The sequence below is a fragment of the Gymnoscopelus braueri genome (assembly GCF_963280865.1).
Source record: "Gymnoscopelus braueri genome assembly, chromosome: 17".
In the NCBI taxonomy this organism is placed as follows: domain Eukaryota; kingdom Metazoa; phylum Chordata; class Actinopteri; order Myctophiformes; family Myctophidae; genus Gymnoscopelus; species Gymnoscopelus braueri.
Genome location: NC_137617.1, coordinates 25227236 through 25249698, shown reverse-complemented (window position 1 = coordinate 25249698; position 22463 = coordinate 25227236). Strand labels below are relative to the sequence as shown.

At 41.8% G+C, this 22463-nt stretch overlaps 2 protein-coding genes across 5 annotated transcripts; one reads left to right on the top strand and one right to left on the bottom strand.

The window, feature by feature from the left end:
- Positions 1-1921: 1921 nt before the first annotated feature.
- LOC308105404 (uncharacterized protein) lies at positions 1922-7421 on the bottom strand. 2 transcript variants are annotated; one of them, XM_080456108.1, is made up of 8 exons: positions 7292-7421; positions 6221-7102; positions 4653-4680; positions 4390-4539; positions 3142-3315; positions 2590-2667; positions 2444-2480; positions 1922-2047 (listed from the first exon to the last, which is right to left on the bottom strand). In XM_080456108.1, the coding sequence occupies exons 2-7, from the start codon at positions 7091-7093 to the stop codon at positions 2452-2454; spliced, it is 1332 nt and encodes a 443-aa protein (XP_080312234.1). In that variant the 5' UTR covers positions 7094-7102; positions 7292-7421; the 3' UTR covers positions 1922-2047; positions 2444-2451. The 2 variants fall into 2 exon arrangements, with proteins under 2 accessions (XP_080312234.1, XP_080312233.1); XM_080456107.1 differs by lacking the exon at positions 7292-7421 and having other exon boundaries at positions 6221-7140.
- Positions 7422-10219: 2798 nt separating this feature from the next.
- On the top strand, positions 10220-22247 carry LOC308104506 (DNA excision repair protein ERCC-6-like). Of its 3 annotated transcripts, XM_080454940.1 has the most exons (11): positions 10220-10428; positions 12070-12154; positions 13465-13509; positions 14913-15234; positions 15716-16545; positions 16854-16968; positions 17415-17603; positions 18377-18720; positions 18938-19127; positions 19802-20521; positions 20609-22247. In XM_080454940.1, exons 2-11 carry the CDS (start codon positions 12114-12116, stop codon positions 21689-21691), a joined length of 3879 nt encoding a protein of 1292 aa, XP_080311066.1. In that variant the 5' UTR covers positions 10220-10428; positions 12070-12113; the 3' UTR covers positions 21692-22247. The 3 variants fall into 3 exon arrangements, with proteins under 3 accessions (XP_080311066.1, XP_080311065.1, XP_080311064.1); XM_080454939.1 differs by having other exon boundaries at positions 17418-17603; positions 19802-22247; XM_080454938.1 differs by having other exon boundaries at positions 19802-22247.
- The last annotated feature ends 216 nt before the right edge of the window (positions 22248-22463 follow it).

Genomic DNA, 22463 nt, shown 5'->3' with positions numbered 1-22463 from the left:
TGACAGCAGACATGTTATCACTGCTGACCTAAGCTGTGGGCTTAGATATAAACTAACCTAAACTGTAGGCTTAAGTCTGAGCTAAGGCCTTGATCCTAATTGCTCGAATAATAACAGATTCTTGTGCAGCACTACTGGTATATACCAATAGGTGTCATGAGTGTTTAGGTCTTGTGTATAATAGGTTATCTGTCCCCCACCAGGGGAGGGGGGTATAATCTGAGACAATTTGCACTCTGTTTTTTGTCTGGCTGAGATCTTGTCCAAAGTATATTTCTTATGATAAGGTTAGGGTGACCAAACTTGGGTACATATCTAGGCCAAGGAACAAAAGGTGCCACTTATACCAAAAGTTGTTCACTGTAACCCAAAAACCCTATCAAAATCACTGCTTTGTCCGACGGGGGACTGCATTGCCCTGCAATACTGCATTGTTGAGAATACTGTTGATGGATCTACAGTATGGTAGGCAATCTTTTCGGGCACATGACCGTTTTCTAAGGCTGGCATGATCACCCAGTGCCAGACTGTGGAAACCACCATTGCTTTTATGACTTATTACAACCTATCAAAGATTGAGTTAATAATTGAATATGAATAATAAAGGTCACAAAAAACATATGCACGTAAAACAATAATGATTCGTAGTCAATTATCCCCAAAATAGGTGGTTTCCACCCCTGATGTACACTGTACAAAACACTTGTTATACAATAGTGATCAGTGATGAATTGTTTTATTTTTTTAGACAGTCAGACCTGCCATCTGTTCTCACACTTTCTGGAAAAAGATTGTATAACACTGCTTCATCCAAAGGAAACTGAAGTTATATAATTAATGCATGCTGCTCATCTCTCTCTCTCTCTCTCTCTCTCTCTCTCTCTCTCTCTCTCTCTCTCTCTCTCTCTCTCTCTGGATTCTGTATCTCATAACATAATATAGTATATTATCTATGCTATATCTATAGGCCTATCCAGTATGATCTATTCTATATCATCTATAATATATAATACATTTTGGTAAAATATTATTATTAATATTATAAAATATTATATTATTATTTTGATATAAAAGACAACTTTAACCCCAGCATCCGTATTGTGGGGAAAGCTTTCGCAGAAAATAGCAGATCGACAAGCTCACAACGCATCGTGCTGCGGCGCGTTGTGAGCTTGTCGATCGGCTATTTTCTGTGAAAGCTTTCCCCCACAGTTACAGAAAACTGAAAAGACAAAAACGAGTAAAGAGCCCTGAGGGACTCCGCTCAACCATATGGTTAAACATTTCTCAGCCTGCAGTGTTTTGTGTTTCACTCTTGTCAGTGGCAGGTGCTTTTATAACAGATAATTGTCACAAATCAAGTTAATGTCATAAGACTATTTCTGGTACGGTGTGCTTACTGAATAATTAGTTGATCTGTGTGTAATGATGTACTTACCGGTATCCAGATATTAACACATGGCAAAGCTGCCTAAATTTGAATGTGTTGTTTTTTCTCCCTACTTCATGTATAGCCGCCACTGACATGATTTGACCTTGCATTGTAGGGGACAGTTGATAAATAATTGCCAAAACTGGGGTGTCACGCACAATAGGGCCCTAAGACTTATTGATAACGTGACATTAATACAAAAATAATGTATGTAAAAAAAGTCATGGTATTTTCTATTTTCTCTTTTAAACCATGAACAATTAGTTTCCATTGTGATACCGATAAATAGGAACTTAAAGTATATGCTGCCGTGTTGAGTGGTCAGATGGGTGGGCCGCGAACGCTTTAGAGATTTTCAAGTGGGCCCTGATCCAGAAAAGGTTGGGAAACACTGCTGTAACAGTAACATTGCTCAAGGAGTACAACATAGTACAACTTACAAACAATTTATTCAAATGGCTGCATTCAGAAAACATTTCAGCCGAGTCAAGACTCCAGAGGAATGACCGCATTCACCTGGATGGACAGTGAGACAGACTTGGTTGTAAATCCACGTATACCCAAACTTCTCATTGTTCTGGTTCAGCAATAATTTTTTAGGTATATCCCACGTCACTGTAAAATACAAGAAAATCACCAGAGTTGATTATTACTGACAGATACCCTGGGTTGTATTTATTAGTTTAAATCAATGGTTCTCAAAGTGGGGTCCTTGAGGTGGTTCCATGGGGTCCCCAGGAAAATGAGGAACAGTTTAAACACTAAGCTAACCTATTACATGCTATTCAAAAAATTGCAGATCTGCAAGCTCACCGTGTTGTGAGCTTATAGATCTTCCATTTTCATAGAATGTCGACACATCTTGACAAATCTTCTCTTATGGGGGTCCTAGTTGGCACAATATCTTTTCAAATGGGGGCCAAATACAATTTGGGAGCCCTGGACAATGAAAATATCTGAGAACCACCGGTTTAAATAGTGCTGCTGGATGAACTTCTTAAATGGACTTACACTATTGATCAACGGTCCATGATGTACTTGACAAACCCTGTAAAGGAACACACATGGATGAATACACAAACAAATTGACTGTGGGCACGTTAAGACGCTTGACGAGGACCAAACACTAGAGGGAGCTAGTGCAACACCATCCTCACCTTCACAGTTGATGTAGCCATTGGCATCTTCTTGTCCTGTTAGCAACATGCTCACTTCTTCCTCAGTCATCCGCTCTCCTAGATCAAACAGTTCTCTCATCAATACATTAAATAAAGCTCTAAAAATAAAGGTTACGTCGTTCATAGTCGGATATTCATTCAGTCAGTAAAATTTGAATGCAATCCATGGGAACGCAGAGAAGCAGACCCTATAATAATCAAAGAGATGCATGAAATAGCAGTAGTTGTACTAGTAGTGGTGGTCATGTGTGGCCAGTGCATTACATGAGAATCAGATTACAATCACAATATGAACTACAGCAATGTCCTATTCACAAGTAGCCTGGAAACCAGACGAATCTGCCAGTGCAACAAAGAAACATTGCCCTTGGTAGATTTTGTTTTAGTCTGGCCATGTCAGGCTAATTCACAAGAGGTGATATAATAATAATAATAATAATAATAATAATAATAATAATAATAATAATTATTATTATTATTATTAATACTAATAATAATAATGACTTTGATTATATCAAATTAATACAACACCTAGCGAGGCAAGCACGTGACGAAGCTCCGCTCCCATGATAGTGCCATCGCCCTCCTTGTCGAAGACGCGCAGACCTTCCACCAGGTCTTCAAAGGTGCCTGTGTCTGTGTGCTTGGAAACTTCCTGCAACATGGGCAGGAATGTGTCGAAGTCTAACAGCTTCGTGCTCATATCTGTAGAAATCACGACAACTCTGAAATGGATCTTACGTATCGGAGGGAACAAAAGTTCATGTGGACCCCAGGAAGACTAACCACTTAGTGGAAGCTAATGGGGATCCAAATAAAGTATAATGAATGAATAAAGAATGGCTTAATATTCTTTAGTTTAGATTCTTTCCTAAAACTTGACACATGTTAGAAAAGGCAGTATTGAACAGACTTGATGCTGCAGAGATCACATAATAGGGGTAGCAGTGCCAAAGGTCATGACTGATGTTTCATTAAGACCTTTACAAGCTTTCACTGGAGCCATGTTCGTGAGTGGACAAAGCATCTGTGATCACTGGCATGATGGATGTTTCATTAATGCCTTTACAAGCTTTTACTGGAGCCATGGTTAGCAGTTGACAAAGCATCTGTGGTCACTGGCTCGTCAGTGTGATTTGCTCTGTCATACTCCATCAAATCAAACGGAACGGCACAACATATTCTCACTCGACTGTAATGCTGCCACGACACGTCCTTTGTCACGGAATCTAAGCTGGCCTGGGCCACATACAGTGGCAACATCCATAATCCCGTTCACACCTTCACACTTATGTCATCGTATGCGTTTGTGAAACCATGTGTCATTTCGACTGCTCTGCTCTTTGGTGTTCCGGGCGCCTAAAATAATCCAGCCTTACAGTGTGTTGCACTATTGTCCAGCAAGCTGTGGGACAACCAAGACAACAGGGCTGTTTTGGGAGACTGCATCCCCATGTGTAATTGAACAAGTCTCATTATCATGTGTCAAAGTCACTGGGTATAATCCATCTTGTGCTAATAATATATATGTTAATACCACTAGTATTACCATTAATACCAGAGATCAAAATTGAGTTGTAGAAGCTGGCACATCTCTGTGTGTTCTGTAGCCAGGAAAATTTCACATTTTGTTGCAATGGCTGAAATATTTGATCATGTGGTTCATGTGGCATTATTACAAGATGTTGAATCGTTAGACTTCCTCCACTGCTTAAAAATATATCTATCCAAAGCAGAGTTTTGACATGTATTCTGATCTGGACAGCATGTTGGACTTACCCTCTGGTTTGGGCCTTCCCAGTATTTCAATCACCTCTGCGTTGGTGGGATTCTGTCCCAGTGCCCGCAACACATCCCCACACTGGCTATAAGTGATCTTCATCTCACCTGTTGGAGTCCTGTCGAACAGTGAGAAAGCCTCTTTGTACTCTGTGGATACAAGATGGGTCAATCAGAAGTAGTCCATCTCCTCAAATAATTTTGAACTAAATTACATTTTCCTCAAACCACAGCAACAAGCAAAGCAAGACATGATACTGTACCAGCTATTTGTTCTGGAGAATATTCCACCTGTAAGTGGAGAAAAAAACATAAATTTCTTAGTGTTTCTACCTCTATAAAGATAGGTGAGGGCAATCAGAGAATGAAATAGAGGACAGTTTGAGAGCATATCCCCCATTTGTTTGACTTGTGTTTTGTTGGCACCATTTGAGTCTTGACAGATGTGGACTGTAGCCTTTGGGACTGCAGGCTGTTGGACCACACCCTTCTTGAGTGCTATTTCAAGCCCCATGACCACCAGTTCTATGGTATGTCACAGTATACATACTGTAGATATTAAATGCTTCACTTCTGCCCATGGTGATAGAAGGGATGCTATTTTAAGACCAGCAGTAAACTGCTGTAAAGCTTCACCAAGGGATTGCTTAATGCGCTATAACAAACCACATGTATAATGTTCCCTATGCTCTGATGCACATATCCAGAAATACACCTACAATACAATACTTTACACAGTATATTATGCACCACTTATAAATACTTCTAAACACGATAAATGTCATGAATATGGGGATGCCACGCCATGGCATGTTTAGCAAAGATCTACATTTTAAAACAACTTGATTATCTTTCAGTTTGCAAAACAAACAAACAAACAAACAAACAAACAAAAAAAGTGAATACAAATGATATCACCTATTTCTATTAATCCATTAAGACCTGTAAAGCATCCGTGTTATTTTAGATGTCTTTGGCTATTCAAAAACAGCAGTGCCGCGCTATGAGCTTGTAGATCTGCTATTTTCTTTAAATCTTGAACATTTATGCAAATCTTTGAATACATATGTTTTTGAAACAACATTTTTAACTCAAATATGTGCTTCTGGGGGTCCCTGGAAAAAGCTATTTTGAGATAGGGGTCCGCGGCCAAATACATATAATTTTGGGGGTCCTTGACAAGGGAAAAGTTGGAGCACCACTGATATAGCAACCAAACAACAAATAATATATGTATTTGGCCGCAGACCCCTATGTATATCTGTGTATATATATATATATATATATATATATATATATACACAAATATACATAGGGGTCTGCGGCCAAAAAAAATGAACATTTATATATATATATATATATATATTCAAAAATGTTCATTTTTTTTAATAGCAGATCTACAAGAGATGAGCTTGCATATCTGCTATTTTTTAATAGCCAAATAAATCTAAAATGACACAGATGCGTTCCCAGTCCCAGCTTAAGGGATTGATAAAATACAGTATATTATCTATGTGACTGCTCAATAACTAAAAAACATAGCCCCAAGAAGTTCTTTTTTTCTTATGCTATGCCCTGGTGTATTAGTATTTATTTTTTGCTATAATTCTTTAAGATCTTTTATTTTTGGGGCTTTTATGCCTTTATTTTATAGCACAGTAGACTGACAGGAAATAGGGAGAGAGATGGGGAGTGACACGCAGCAAAGGTCATCGGGATCAGGATTCGAACCCGCGACACGCTATCAGCCCAGGTGCCCAGACCGCCACACCAGCGTCCTGGGCCTTTTGCTATAATCTTTTATTAAAACTAGCCCCTGCAATTAGTTTACCTTTTCCTGGACAGTGTTAGGGTCCCTTGATGGTTCCTGTGCTGTAGCTGGAGCTGTGGTTGTGGTTGTAGTTGAGACAGGGGTTGCAGCCTTCGATGGAGCAGTTGATGCAGCCTTTGGTGGGGCAGGGGTTGCAGCCTTTGGTGGGGCAGGGGTTGCAGCCTTTGGTGGGGTAGGGGTTGTAGCCTTTGGTGGGGCAGGGGTTGCAGCCTTTGGTGGGGCAGGGGTTGTAGCCTTTGGTGGGGCAGGGGTTGCAGCCTTTGGTGGGGTAGGGGTTGTAGCCTTTGGTGGGGCAGGGGTTGCAGCCTTTGGTGGGGTAGGGGATAGAGCTTTTTTAGGGGCGGGAGATGTAGCCTTAGATGATCCAGATGATTTGGCAGCACCAGGGTCTTTGGATGGTTCTGCAACATCTTTGGGTGGAGCTTTAGCTGGAGCTGCAGGACCTGTTCCCAGCCCTGGAGCAGGGGATGGATCTGGACCTTCAGGGGCTGGTACAAGACTCTCTGAGGTTGAGCTGGGAGACTGTGAAGCTGGAAGTGACACAGGGGTTTCAGGGTCTGGGGCAGGGGGTTCAGAGGCAGTACTAACTGTGGCAGGAGCAGGATCAGAATCTGGTGCAGGATCTTTTGTTGGCTCTGATGGTGGTGCAGTGGCAGGATCGACAGCAGGATCAGAATCTGGTACAAGATCTTGTGCTGGCTCTGAAGGTGGTGCAGCGGCAGGATCTTCTGCAGGATCAGCATCTGGTGCAGGATCCTTTGCAGGCTCTGAAGGTGGTGCAGCTGTCTCTGTGGAGGATGGAAGTGCAGAGGTGGCGGGAGCTGCCTCCTTGGCTGGTGCTGTCTCCTCTATCTCTGGCTCATTGGGAGGCATGATCAACGACTAAGAGATAAAATATAAATTCACAGAATGTGAATGTCTCAAAACCTTTATGACTTAAAGCTGCAGGGTGGCAAAGCTCTCTGATGTTAAATAGCCCCAGTCCGTGCTTTGACCACGCCCCCCCTCATGACATGTCACACCTAATAAGGAAACAACGCACAATTCCCATGGCTGCTATGACCCACTTACCTTTGTCCGGCCTCTTTGAGTGCGTCATTTTGACAATGCTGCATCCCTACCGACTGCAGGGGCACGTCTACTGACAGGTGTGTGTGGGTGTGTGAATATGTATGTTTCATATGTTTGGGTTTGGATACGGGGTAAACAATAGAGGGGCTGTAGTAGAGACATGCTGGGATGAACAACTTTCTTATTATAGGCACATGCCAGGCTTAAAGCCCCGCTTCCTAAGAGCCCCACCTCCCAATAACACGCACGCACGCACGCACGCACGCACACACACACACACACGCACACGCATTTCTGAAGCATGAAACCTTATGTTGCCCCCCTGACATGCCACTGTACTCTGGGGCCTGACAAAGGGTTGTATGTGCTTGACTGTACTGGACTCTATGTTCTATGTATGTTCTTTGCATGAGCCATGGATGCACACATAGATGCACACATGGCCAACTTTGGACAGCAGCCCACATATTGTAGGGTGTGGGGGGGGGGTCTGGGTACAGTCTAATTTAAAACACAGAGTGTACAAATGTAACCAAATGGCCATTACCGGTCCATTTTGTTTCATTTGTACACTCTCTGAGTTACAATGAATTTACAAATGGCTAAATTAACACTGAGGATGACGGATCCACTATAGTGAGAATTAATTATGAAGTCTTCGTGGGGCATTTTCAAAAGTGAAAGAATATGTTTTTCTTTAAGTGTAAATGCAAGAATCAAAATACATGTGGGGAAACTTCAAATATGATATCAAAGGCCAACCATGAGAACAGCATGAACAGGGGCTGGTAATACCTTCTCTGTTATTGAATTTTCAAATGGGGAAATGGTCAGATTGAATTAGGAATTAATCCGAAATAATGGCCTGCTTTTATCATAGGCTTTTGTAATTCATCCATGTTCAATCGTTCTTCATCTCCTGGAAAAAGAAAATTAATGTAAAACCAAGATGAAAGCCAAGTACAGCATCACTGCTATTAACTCACAATGACACAGCCGGTATAAGTATAACCTTTCCTCTTGAGAATATTATGACTTGGCTGTTGGGAAAGAGAATGGTGTGGTTAATGGTGTAGCTGGCATTAGCTTGAATTGCAAGTTTAGATGAACTTGTTTGTTTGATTGTCAGGTTGTGAGACGGAATGGGATGGAGTGAGCTGTTGGCCAGCTGCCTCTGGAAGGCAGAGCGTCTCTGTGGATTATCAAAACTGCCATTCCACTCTCTGTGTTTGTAAGACCTGGAGTGTACTTAATTAATTTCCTAATGTTGGGGTGCCGATGGCCTAGTGGTTAAGGCGCATATACCACATATAGGCTCTAATGCAGCCTGACCGTGAGCTGAAGGTTTGATTCCTGAGCCTGTCGACCTTTGCTGCGTGTCATTTGTTTCTCGTCTCTCTCCCCGTTTCCTGTCACTCTCCACTGTGCAATCTGAAGAAAAAAAAGAAGAAACAGAAAAGCCCCAAAAATATGAAATAAGGAAAGAGTAATTTCCTAATGTTTGGATTTTTCTGAACAATACAAAGTGAAAGGACAGGACTCAGGAGTGTTAAGGAAATAACGTAACTATTGATTTTAAGTCGCTGGTGTCTTGTCATTTGGAACACAGCTAAATCTTCTGATCTTCCTGAACATCAGCAGAATCAACATACAGAAGACAAAGGATACAGATTTTAATCCAAATGTGAAACCGCCGTACAAGTAAGACTGGATGTTGACACAGTAGGAAGTACTGCAAGTCATGAAGTTGTAAAGCTGATGACCTTCTGCATCAAAGGGATTCCCATGACTCAGTATTGCAGCTTTGATCTGGTTGACAGCATCATGCTCTTTCTTGACAGCACTTGGCTGTACCTCATGGTGTTCTTGGTTTATTAGCAGTGACATCAAATTTCCCTTTAAACTCTGTTGAGAGGCGTGACATCTCTGGTGTGGCAAGAAAGAACGTGCCGTGCTTTGGCATTATTTAAAATACCAATTAAACCAGTGTATTATTTTTTATCATCCTAGTTATTCTGATTCATGGTCTGCGAGACAAACAGTAGGCTATCTCACTCTTCGTGAAAAATATATTTGATTATTATTTTTTTATTCGCCTGAACTATTAAGTAAAATATATACCAATATTGATTTAAATGAATAGTACCTAATGTAGTATTATCAGATAGAAGCATATTATTATTATTATTATTATTTACCTCGTCACCACTTGGGGGTGCCACTGCAAGAGCCTGAACATCATTTTGAGGCGTTTATTGGATTCCTTGACCCAGAAAACATAGGATTTAGCATTATTTAAGTTTCTCGGTTTTCTTGGAGCCATGTTAATTCTGGGGATGAGTGTGTTTTCTCTTTATTTACCAGAAGATGGCGCTGTCTAACATTACAAAAGAGAATGATCAGTGCATTGTAACAGGTGGGCACCAAAACCATCTGGGCACTAGGGACAACTGGGAACCAAAACCATCTGGGCACTAGGGACATGTGGGCACCTGGATGAGTGGGCACTTAGGGGTGGAGATAACTGGGCAACTGAATTAGGATTCGTGTCCACAAGTGTTTATGCTGCTTTGTAAATCCCAAAAATATGGTGCCCACATGTCCTTAGTGCCCAGATGGTTTTGGTGCCCACCTCTCCAGGTGCCCACTAGTCCTGGTGCCCAGTCACCCCAAAAATATGGTACCCAGATGTCCCTAGTGCCCAGATGGTTTTAGTGCCCACCTCACCAGGTGCCCACTAGTCCAGGTGTCCAGTCACCCCAAAAATATGGTGCCCAGATGTCCCTAGTGCCCACTTGTCTTGTATTCGTTCCCATTGGTTTTGCGTTGCTAGATCCCGCCCACCGTGCCTTTTCCTCACCGCTGATTGGACAACAACTAATTTACGTCACCGGAATGCTCACACGGCGGGAATAAACGGTTGCGGATTATGCGGAAGTGTAGCTGATAGCGGTGCTCATCTGTATTCTGTAACTAATAAACAAATCACTCTGGTATGTTTGTATCATCAACCCAGACGCACGATTCTTTTTCTTGTCTATTGTTCATGCCGAAAGGAAAGGATACACGCCAAACAGACACTGTTGAGCAGTAATTCGTCTTCTCTACATCTACTTCGGTGTGCTTGTAGGTTCAAGGTAAGCCTGTGTTTGTTTGTAGTAGCTAATACAATGTTGTTTTATTTGTCTTTGCTAGAAGTTGTTGCGTTATTCCCTGTAGATGCCCTTGTTCGACAGCGTAGTTTTAAGTTGAACTAACTGTCGAAACTCAATGTGTACTATTTATTAAATCAGTGGTTCTCTAACATTTTCATGTCGAGGTGTTTGGTCGCGGGCGGACCCCCTTTTCCCACGGAACGAACCCCTGTTTCAGTTGCAGGGAGCAGGGAGGGACTCGCATAGGAAAAGGGTTGTCCGAACAGGCAACTTTGTCAATAAACTCGATTATTATTCAGTGTTTGAGTTTGGAAGCACTCGTTTTCATTTACTCAACGTCCTGCTGCCTCCTGCATGATGTGCAATTTTGAAACCGGGTGGTACGCAGGACGTTGAGTTATTCAAAACGAGCGCTTCCAAACTTGAAAACATGGAAGATCAAGACTGCAGAGTTTATTCACTGAAAGTTGCTCATACCATTGACAACGGTGGATTATTTTCGAACAAAGTCTTGGCAGAGACAAAGGATAACTCAAGCTATCCGTATTCCGTTTATCGCCGTGTAATACAATCAGATGGGGGCATTTCTGTTTATGAATGCATTGTCAATGGAGGGTATTGCAACCTAGATGCAGATATAGCATTCATAGCATCTACATAGAGGTAGCATCTTGTATGGGATCCCCGCCGTCCCTCCCTGGCACAACATATTTTCAGGTTCACGGCCAAATACATATCATTTTGGAGGTCCTTGACATTAAAGTTTGAGACTCACTGATCGAAGCTATTCCATATATGCCTCTTTCTAGCCGTGACTTGGATTTTCTTTAAAAAAAAGTGTTTGCACTTTCTCCCTTTTTGGTCCATACATCTACATATACGTTCAGATTTCAAATATAAAGTGCTTGCCCCATGGCCACGGATGTTACAATTATGTACGGCCTCTCAGAAATACCTGTATATTCCGTATTCAATAAAAAGCATTTTAATCCGATCGGTGACTATTTTCTTGTTGTAGAACATGCACTCGTGAGTTATGTATCAGAGTGCAATACACCTCCCAACCGATAGGGTTGCGTAGTTGAAAGCGTACAAAGAAAATGGCCACAGATTGGATTAAAATACTTTTTATTGAACAATACAGAATGTACGGGTACTTCTGAGGGACCGTACGTAATTGTAACATCCGTGGCCATGGGGTAAGCAGTGGCACTTTATATTAGAAATCTGAACGTTTATGTAGATGTACAGACCAAAAAGGGAGAGTGCAAACACTATTTTGAGAGAAATAATAATATTTATATACACAGACACACACACCCCTTTGTAGATTTTTTATTTTCGGCAAATGTTTCCCCCAGGCTGCTGTGGTTAAGTCCACCTAATATTGGACAGCACTGCTGCTGTAGAGGTTGTTCTTAATAAAATGAAATGTTTAATGCTTTGTACTTATTTATTTTTCTTTTCCCTCTCATTCCAAGACCAACCATGTTTGTTCACTGAACACTTTGGGGAAGTTAACTGAATAAATTACATCTTAGTCTCCCACCCTATAAATGAAAGTGACATAAACACACAGCATATAAAGTAACTGTAGAGCTATTGCTTCCTCTGGGTTTGCAGAAAGAAGACGGATAAACGGGATACCTAGACCAACAGACAGCGAGATGGATCCATGCATAGATGGCATTTCTACCAAGCTGGAGAAGTGAGTACTGAATAATATAACCACTTGAAGCTGCACTATAAATTGAATCTTGACCATCGTAATGTTTTGGGAACAGGAGTTGAAGACTAGTAGCATAGGTCCAACAGTTAGTCCAGGTAATAGACAGACCACAGATATAACGTCAACACAGCTGGTTTATTTAGAAGCCTATAATGTAAACATCAAGCCAGGTCTCACGGCATAACATATTTTATCAATGGCAGGAACATACCACCGTGCATTTACTCTGCGTGCCATCATACTGCTGTGAATATATTGTGACTTCAGATATATTGTACACAAACAAAAGGAAGCGGTGCACCACCTTGTGGTACCAACTGGCATTGCATATGCCTACTGACTGTGACACATCAGTTTAAGTTCAAAATATGTGTCAGATCCGGTGTTTAGGTGAGACATGACCTTTGACACGTTGTAAATGTCTCAATGGAAGGGCAGAGAGACAAAATACAACCACCCCTATTGCATGAGTTATATTATATTAACATACTCTACCATACATATTGGACAACATTTAAGTTGTTTTCATTAAGAAAAGTGCTGCTTTAAGCCCTATATACTTTTGTCATAAAATTAATAGCAAGTGCCCTTACACTGGTGGGAACTTGGAACCATTTGACTTGCAGTCAAATCGATGGTGTTAATTTAATTGAGTGTATACATGGAACCAAATGACCCGGTCCATTTAATCAACACTCCGGATTCTACAGTATACACTTCTGTCACTAGGCAAATGCATTGACATTGTTCTCACACTTACTGCAGAGGCGACCATGCAAGATGCCAACCTGCTCATCAGTAGCAAGGTTATGTACAGAAGGAAAGGACGCATTCTACACCATTCTTGATCAAAATAAGATCAGTGTTACTTATTACACTGATCTTATTTTGTGATATGCACACTAAACTATTTTATTGAGTTATCTAAAAACTCTAGTTAGTTTCTGGGCTGTCATTGACTATACTTGATGCACAGTCAGAAATGTACTGTGCTTTTTAGATGCCTCAATGAAATTATATAGTGAAAAACACGTGATAAGTCTTATTTTCCTGAAATTATTTTACATGGGACGCAATCATTCAAAGACTATGTTTACTCAAACACTTGTCCACCCGTATCTCATTGACTTCAATGCATTCCTTCAAAAGTTTGGCTGATCATGTTCTAACCTTCTTTACAGCCTTGAAAAGAGAACCTCAGGGATGCAACGCAGTATTCAGAATCAGATGGTTCTTTGTGTTCAACTATTACTGACATTTTACTGTTTTTCTTTTCTTTGTTTTGACAGGTCGTTATCTCTGGATTCAGATGAGAAAACGGAGGCCTATCATCGGTAACTATGAAATCAATTTCCATTTCTGGCTTAGAAATAAATACCTGACCTAGGAAGCAAAAAGTTCTCCATAAAAAGATGTGAACTAAAGGCTAGAACCCAACCGACGCCAGATTTTTGCGTCTGTTCCTGATTTTGGAGAGTCCTAGTCTTCTAGACTACTGCTGTTTACCAATATTTTGTTGAAAGTAATTTAAAAATAATAATAATACAAATTTATTTGACCCCCCAGTCCTTCAAAGATTTTTGAAAAATTGTCTATGTACAAGCTTACGTGTTGCAATGCATTGTGAGATTGTATATGATATAACATGCCCAAATTTAGGGACGCCAGGTTGAAAGTGGTTAAGAATCGGGATGCATCAGCTGCATAATAATTGCCAATACAGATGTTGTTAAAGTAAAAGGCCAATATATCCGTTAGGGCCTTGCAAAAGACATCTTATGAAGTATCCAATCTGTCGTATTGTGATTGGATCTGTTTATCTTGATTCATCTTTAATTTATTGGACAGTGTTTCCAGCGTTTTAACTCTTCAATAGGTTAATTTAATGTCCTAAGTTAAGTTCTAGTTAAGGTTTCAGTGTATCCCATCCTGGGGTCCGGGTCCTCCTTGGGGGAGAGGGGGAAAGTGTCCGTGTCTGGTTTGAGGTAGTCCATCCATCCATCTTATCCAAAGTTGGGTTGCGGAGATATAAATAAGTTGCGTGAAATCATAACTTGCATTTATCCACTGTCTGCCTATATTCTAAATGTGATATCAGTCCAACTTCATACGACGTCATATAGAATCAATTACCCTATAACGTAAACGTACAGTAACTCCCACAGGTGACATTGTGAAGCACACTATTGACATTGTAAATGTAACAACTTTAAACCTGGCATCCATATTTTGGGCATGTCACTATATTGTCAATATAGAGTTCCTGACGTCACTCACTCATCCCCTGGGTCACGGTTTTGTTTCCCCATTCTGAATTCCTAGACGTGTTTGATATCGCGGCATATAAGAATTGTGGTCCAACAATAAACAAACATGAGTCAAACCGCCAGGCTCATTTGTTTATTTTTGGTACACAGTTCTTATATGCCGCGATATTAAACACGTCTATGGGGAAACATAACTGTGACCCATGTAGGATACGTAAATGATGTCAGACTTCGGTACTCTATTGTCTTTTTGTTTTTACCCCAATGAAAAAGTGCAGATCTACAAGCTCACGTTTTGAGCTTCTAGATCGTAAGGGTTTGAAATGTCTGAAAAACACGTGTGTGTGTGTGCGCACGGTGGGTCTCAGCTTTGGTCGGATGTAAGAAGGGGGGTTCCAAGGAAAAAAGTTGGGAACCACTGATTCATGCTACATAATACATGCATAACTAATATGCTTTTGATTTTCCAGGCATATCAAGGACGGGAAAACCGCTGCCAAAGCTGGAGATATGGCCAAAGGCCTGGAGGAGTTCAAGAAGGCCTACAAAATCATTCCCAGTGAAAAACTCATGGGGAGAATAAATAGAATAGAGGACATCCTGGCAGAACAAGGGGATGATAGTGACGATGAGGATTTTGTGACAATCAATGGCCTTGCACTGTTCAAAGACCTGCATAACAAACTGTACGACTATCAGAGAGATGGTGTAGCATTCCTCTACGGTCTGTACCGGGATGGGCTTAAAGGCGGCATCCTGGCAGATGACATGGGTCTTGGCAAGACCATCCAGGTAGGGCTGCAACTAATGATTATTTTCATGATTGAGTAATCTGTCGCTTGCATTTTTATTTTTGATTATTCAATCAATTAATCTATGCAATTAATTTTGCAATTAATTTAGAATACTAATATGCTGATAAATGCTCAACACAAGTTATCTGAACCCCTTGAATATGTTTTCCTGGCATTTCCAAGCATTAACATGAAATATATTGGTGCCGTTATAGATGGGGTACCAATGGCTATTAGATTTTACCCATATGGAATTTGACCCCGTGCTATGGGGAACTGCCAAAGTTTGAGCATCCAATTAGGGCTGCATGGTCATTATTCTTTTGCGATGACCATGCTACTTTTTATAGCTCACCAATGCTGTTACCTCTGTTTACATGGTGCATAGGCCTACCAGAAATGTTGACATGATGCATCACTAAACTTGATATATTCAATTACTGAAATAAAAAATTTATTATTTTCACCCCTACATCCAGATCATCTCTTTCTTATCGGGCATGTACGATGCCGGGCATGTCAAACATACCCTCCTCGTTATGCCCACTTCCCTAATCACCAACTGGACAAAGGAGTTCGGCAAGTGGACTCCTGGAATGAGAGTGAAGGAGTTCCATGGCACCAGTAAAGCAGAGCGAAACAGGAATTTGGAGAAGGTCCAGAGACGTGACGGCGTGATCATCACCACGTACAATATGCTGATAAACAACTGGGAGCAGCTGGCATCTTACTACGGCCGTGAGTTCAAGTGGGACTACATGATCCTGGACGAGGCACATAAGATAAAGTCCTCATCGACAAAAACCGCCAAAAGTGCCTATGCTGTACCTGCGAAAAACCGCATTCTGCTCACAGGAACCCCTGTGCAGAACAACCTGCGAGAGTTATGGGCTCTGTTTGATTTTGCCTGCCAGGGCTCTCTCCTTGGCACGGCAAAAACCTTCAAATCGGAGTATGAGAACCCCATCACCAGGGCCAGGGAGAAGGATGCCACTCCAGGAGAGAAAGCTCTGGGAGCTAAGATGTCAGAGAACCTCATGACGACCATCACACCGTATTTTCTAAGGAGGACCAAAGCAGAGGTCCAAAAGAAACAGGCCGCTAAAGAAGAAATGAATGGAGAAGAACACCTAGACTCCAACAACAGCCGAGGCACAAATACTGAAACCGAATCAGGCACGGCAGTCATGCCAAAATTGACAAGAAAGAATGACCTGGTTGTGTGGACATACCTGAGCAAGGTACAGGAAGACATCTACAACCAGTTCTTATCCCTTGACCACATCAAAGAGCTGCTCACAACAACCAGGTAGGCCTGTCAACACTGAGCTCTTGATACTACTTTTACGGTGTCAGTTTTATGATTTATTTTTGGGTTATTATTTGACACCATGGAGGATAAAAAAAAGCAAGCATTTTAAACTTCGTTTTTCATATTCAACATTATTTTGGTCCTGCTGGAAACCAGTTTGCCACTTGTTGAACCCTCACGCGTTGAGCTTGCAGACTGGCTATTTTCACCAAGAGATTTTGTGTAAAGGAGCAGACCCTGGGGGACATTGGTCAACAAGTATATAGGGTTTACTAAGTGGTTAATGTCTACAACCCTTCTAACAGGTCACCTCTGGCTGAACTTACTGTCCTGAAGAAGGTGTGTGACACCCCGAGATTGCTCTCTACCAAAGCTGTGGCTGAGCTGGGCCTGCAGGAATGCTTATCTGAGGACCAGCAGGTAGGCCGGTCATAATTATTTCATAATCTCCTTGCCGCAATCATTTTTGCATAATAATTAGAATTGTTTCTATTCATCTGTATAAAAACGGCTGCCTGAAATGTAATTTTTCCTATCATTATTTCAACATCTTGGTCCACGCTCTTTTCCACTTTCGACCTGGCGTCCCTATTTTGGGAATTTTGGATAAAACATTAAAATGTTGTCCTTTTACATAGTACATTATTAATTTATTTTTGATTATTGTATCATCATTGTCAGTCATTTCTTTGTATATTTCATTATGGGCTTTGTTGTATATTTGTAAGTTATTTGTCATAATGTATCTGCCCTGTGCAATCTTTTGTCTACAAAGCAAATAGAAATGTTACGTTTCAATGCTAAAAACACAATTAAATAACAATTCATGGTCAACTAAAATGTCATGATGTCGATGGCCCTACCAGCAGGAAGTTGTAGGAAGCAGCATTGAGGGCATCTCGGATGAAACGCTCATCTCTGAGTCTGGGAAGATGACGTTCCTCCTCCAGCTCCTCCAGAGGCTCAGGGAGGAAGGTCACCGCACCCTCGTCTTCGCACGTTTCCGGAAGGTGCTGGACATTCTCCAGCGAGTCCTTACCAACAGGGGATTCAAGGTGTGCCCTTGACTTTTTTGATGGGGGCTGGGCTCTATGGACGAAATCAAATATGACTACATTTGACCAAATTAATACCTCCATCAGTATTGTGACGATAATATTGTGTTGTAACGATAATGTAAAAAATTGCTAAATTAACACATACAAGCTGATGGCTTGTATATATATTTTGACAGTATAAAATAAGGCTCAAGTGATTAAAACCAGGAAAAGAGAACTTGCATAGTATGCCATATTAAGATATCCAAAATCCCATATCATATCACAATATTGATAAATACAGTAATGGATGCATGTTATTTAGATACTAGGTATGTTCATTTGTTCACCATAGAGTACCAAGAAAACAACTAGAATAGCCAGTAGACATTAAACTGTCTACTGGCTATTCTAGTTGTTTTCTTGGTACTCCAATTCAGTGGTTCTCAAACATTTCCATGTCTAGGACCCACAAACTGATGTATTTGGCCATGGGTACCCATTTGGAAAGATTTTGTGCCATGGAGAGATTTAGTTTTTTTTGGTTGTTTAATTATGCAACAAATTAAATGTTCTTTCTTCAAAAATAGCAGATCTACAAGCTCACAATACTTTGCAATGCGACATGTGAACTTGTAGATCCAGCTTGTAGAGCGATTAAACCTATGATCTGAATAGTCACTTATAAATTCTCTAACTTCTAATAGTGTAATTTAAACTGATTTTACTGGTCCCCACTTTGAGAACCACTGCTTAATTAGACCTAATTAACCACTTCCCCTGTTGTAAAGGTTATGAGGCTCGATGGCACGATCACCAAGATGGCCGAGAGGGAGAGGCTCATCCAGAAGTTCCAGAAAGACGGACGCTACTCCGTCTTCCTGCTGACCACCCAAGTGGGCGGCGTCGGCATCACCCTGACCTCTGCCAACCGCGTGGTGATTTATGACCCCAGCTGGAACCCTGCCACCGACGCCCAGGCCGTGGACCGCGCGTACCGCATTGGGCAAAAGCAAAATGTGGTCGTCTACAGGCTCATCACCTGTGGCACAGTGGAGGAGAAGATCTACAGGCGTCAGGTCTTCAAAGACTCCCTGATTAGACAGACCACAGGTGACAAGAAGAACCCTTTCAGGTATGCTGTGGGATTATACGTTTATAGTCAATTAAATTTGATCACATTGCCAATTACAACAAGTTGTCTCAAGAAAATTTGTAGAGCAGAGACCCGATGTGTGACCAGTTTCATTTTAATCACTCAGTAAGATAAAACATTAATATATTTACCTTCACAGGCACTTCATTTCAATAACACAGTAAGATAATACATTTCAATATATTTATCTTCACAGGTACTTCAGCAAGCAGGAACTGAAGGAGCTCTTCAGCCTGGAGGAGACGCGCTCCTCCAATACTCAGATTCTGCTGCAGACCCTCCACTCCAGGCACCGCATCACAGACCCCGAGCTGGATGAACACATAGCACACCTGCACTCTATGGAGATGTTTGGCATCACTGACCACGATCTCATGTTCTCGCAGGTAGTTATTCCTGTACAGATTGATTTAACTCGTATGTTTAATGCAGTGGTTCTCAAACGTTTTCAAGTCAAGGACCCCCAAATTGATATATATTTGGCCGTGGACCCCCATCTGAAAATGTTATGTGCCAGGGACCTCCAGAAGCAAAGATTTGAGTTAAAATGTTCACTTAAAAAGAAATGTATATTATTCTAAGATGTGCACACATTTTCATGATTTTTCAAAAATGGCAGATCTACAAGCTCGCTTTGTGCCATGCTATGAGCTTGTAGATCTGCTATTTTTGAATAGCCAAGTATAAAATAATATGGTTAAAATTACTGATGCTATATTAACTAATTTAGCTGGGGACCCCGTGGTAACCCCCCAAGGACCCCTGGGGGTCCCCGGACCCCACTTTGAGAACCAATGGTTTAATGTACAATTATTTTCCTAATCTAATTCCTTATTGCACCGTTTTTATTCTTGTTGCTATTGCTGCCATCCTTGACGAGGCTTTTCCCCCCCATCTGTTACCCTAGCTTTATTATGTTGTTGCACAGTATTTTGCATACCACCACACTTGCTTTATTATGTTTATGTTTCACAGTATTGTATGCGTTTCCACACTTGCACTTCACTGCTTGAACCTGTGTAGGTACTGACAATAAACCTTATTTATCTTGATTCTTGAGGTGGTCAACTGCGATGACGAGGACCCCGAGGATGAACAGTCTCAGCGCTACATTGAGACAAGGGTCCAGAAGGCACAGGAACTGATGAGGGTCGAGTCCGAGCTGCATGCCCAGCTGGCGGAGAGCATGGGTGCGAGCACAGAGCCAGCCTGGCTGCGGCAAACGGGTCAGAATGGAGCGGCAAGGTCCAATGACAAACGAGAGGGGGCAGCGCCACGCCCTCCTTTCCCCTCCTCCCCCCGATATGATGACGACATCATATCGGCGGGACCTAGACGTCCACTTGTGGTTGTGGACCTCGACCAGTCTGGCTCTGTAGATGGTGCGCAAAGTGGGAGTGTACAGATGATCGATGACAGTTTTGAAGAGAATCTGGCCGGATCAGTGGAAGAAGACAAACGATCACCAACAGATGTGGCATTTCAGTCTGGTCCTGCTGAGGAACACCATGACAGCAGTCAAAATCAAAGCATGCAGATGGTCAACATCACTTTGGATGATAGTGTTGCTGAGAACCAGGCTGAAGAGAAACATGACTCACCCAGAGATGCGTCCTTGAATAGGGTTCTGTGTGGTGTCAAGGCACAGGATGCGTCCTTTAGTGAGATCATGGACACTTCAATAACGAAGGATGCCAGCCTTGGCGGTGTTTCAGCCAGAGATTTGTCCTTGAATGGGGTTCCGTGTGGGTTAGAGGAAAGCGATGCCTCCATTAGTGAGGTCAGCCTTGGCGGTGTTTCAGCCAGAGATGTGTCCTTGAATGGGGTTCCGTCTGGGTTAGAGGAAAGCGATGCCTCCATTAGTGAGGTCATGGACTCACCAAGACCGAAGGACCTCAGCCCTGGCATCTCTCTGAAGAATAAAAGACTGTCTGTCCTGCGGTTGTCTGCTGGTTTGAGTATGAATGAAGACAGTGAAATGAACTCATACAATGAGTCCCCCCAACATGAGTCCCCCCAACATGGTGACTTCGTCCTTCAGCTGGAGGACAGTTGCGACGACATGTTCGCAGGCGAAGACCTGGACGAAGAGAAAATTGAAGCCCAGGAGAGGAAGTTGCTCTCCCGTCTTCAGTTAGAGGGCAGTTTCGATGTGGAGAAGTCACTCAATGTGGGAAGAGAGCATGCAAGTGTCAATGGCTCCTGTTTCTCTGAGATGGACCAATCTGCAGACTCGTTAATAATGACTAAGAAGAAGGCAGGTGTCATTCATGACAGTGACGAGGAGGAAGATGACCACATGCACCAGCCCCTTATTGGCCCGTCGGATGAATTGTTTGCTCCAGAACTGGGAGCTTCCTGTTCCACTCCAATCAGATCCGCCCCACAAGGCTCAAGGTCCAGGATGAGCTGTGGAGGGAACGCCTCTGTGGCCTCTAGGCGCAAGTCACTCAATGTGAAAAGAGAGCGTGCGAGTGTCAATGGCGCCTGTGTCTCTGTCTCTGAGCTGGATCAATCTGCTGACTCGTTTATAATGACGAAGAAGAAGAAGAAGGCAGGTGTCATTTATGACAGTGAAGAGGAGGAAGATGACCACATTCCAGAACAGGGATCATCCAGTTCCACTCCACTCAGATCCGCCCCACTCGGCTCCTCAAGGTCCAGGATGAGCTGTGGAGGGAACATCTCTGTGGCCTCTAGGCGCTCTCTGATTAGGTCAGTGATGGAAGACATGGATGATGATGACGAGAGCAGCACGAGAGAGGGTGAGGAAGAGAGTGTAGGAGCAGAAAATGTTGAGGAGATTGAGGAGGATGACAGTGAAGGCTCGAATGAGGACGATGACAGTGAAGGCTCTAATGAGAAGATTGTGGAAGATGAGGACAGTGAAGGCACTGAGTGGTTCGATTCCACTAAGGCAGAATCATCTTCCGATGATGACATGGACTAATGAATCAACCAGACAGTTGTTTAAGTTGCCATGTTTTATTTTTTCAATAACGATACAATTTAACTGATTAGAAAGTGTATTGTTGTCGGGCAGAAACCTTGTATCTCAACTATTCTTGGGAATTGGGACAACTCTAATCTATAGATATTTTTCCAAAAACTCTTCAATTAGGCTGGGAAATTATATTTTAAAAGATAATGGGCCAACCTCCCATTTGTCAACTCCATAAGATGGCATATCTAACGGTGTTGACATCTTACAGAATACTAAGTGTTACTAAGTAATAATTTTAAATATTGTGGTAGGACATGATATGTTCCAATCATCAAGACTGGGTGATCTCCATTTCTTTCCGTAAATGAATGCCCTACTTTGTCATAGTGCAGTGTCGCACACAAGTTCAAGAAATAACCGATCTACAAGCTCACGTGTGGCAATGTGATGGTTTATGAAAAATAAAGTGAAAGTGTCTGTGGGGCGTACACATATTAAACCAATAAAGTATAAACAAGAGCTTGTGACTTTTTCCTGAAAAGATAATATTTTGCACAATTTATTTTTTATGAATAAAATACACATTTACATACGTCCTTTCCTTTCTGTCTTGTTTGTGAAGAGAAAACAAATAAGTGCTGTTTTGTAATTAGTAAAATTGAGTAAACACCGCTTTAGTTAACCCAACACAGAGAATAAATACATTTTGTAACACAGATGGATCATATTTGATACATTTAGGTTACAGAAGCTGTCACGTTGATCATCAACTTCATGT

What these genes read in the sequence shown, in the direction of transcription:
- LOC308105404 (XM_080456108.1), bottom strand. Translation starts at nt 7,093, where the DNA reads ATGCCTCCCAATGAGCCAGAGATAGAGGAGACAGCACCAGCCAAGGAG. An exon ending in CTAACACTGTCCAGGAAAAG is followed by an intron (nt 4,681 to 6,220) that starts GTAAACTAATTG and finishes CTCCACTTACAG; the next exon opens with GTGGAATATTCTCCAGAACA. An exon ending in TCACGTGCTTGCCTCGCTAG is followed by an intron (nt 2,668 to 3,141) that starts GTGTTGTATTAA and finishes TGTTTGATCTAG; the next exon opens with GAGAGCGGATGACTGAGGAA.
- LOC308104506 (XM_080454938.1), top strand. Translation starts at nt 12,114, where the DNA reads ATGGATCCATGCATAGATGGCATTTCTACCAAGCTGGAGAA. An exon ending in GTCTTGGCAAGACCATCCAG is followed by an intron (nt 15,235 to 15,715) that starts GTAGGGCTGCAA and finishes CCCTACATCCAG; the next exon opens with ATCATCTCTTTCTTATCGGG. An exon ending in GACAAGAAGAACCCTTTCAG is followed by an intron (nt 18,721 to 18,937) that starts GTATGCTGTGGG and finishes TTATCTTCACAG; the next exon opens with GTACTTCAGCAAGCAGGAAC.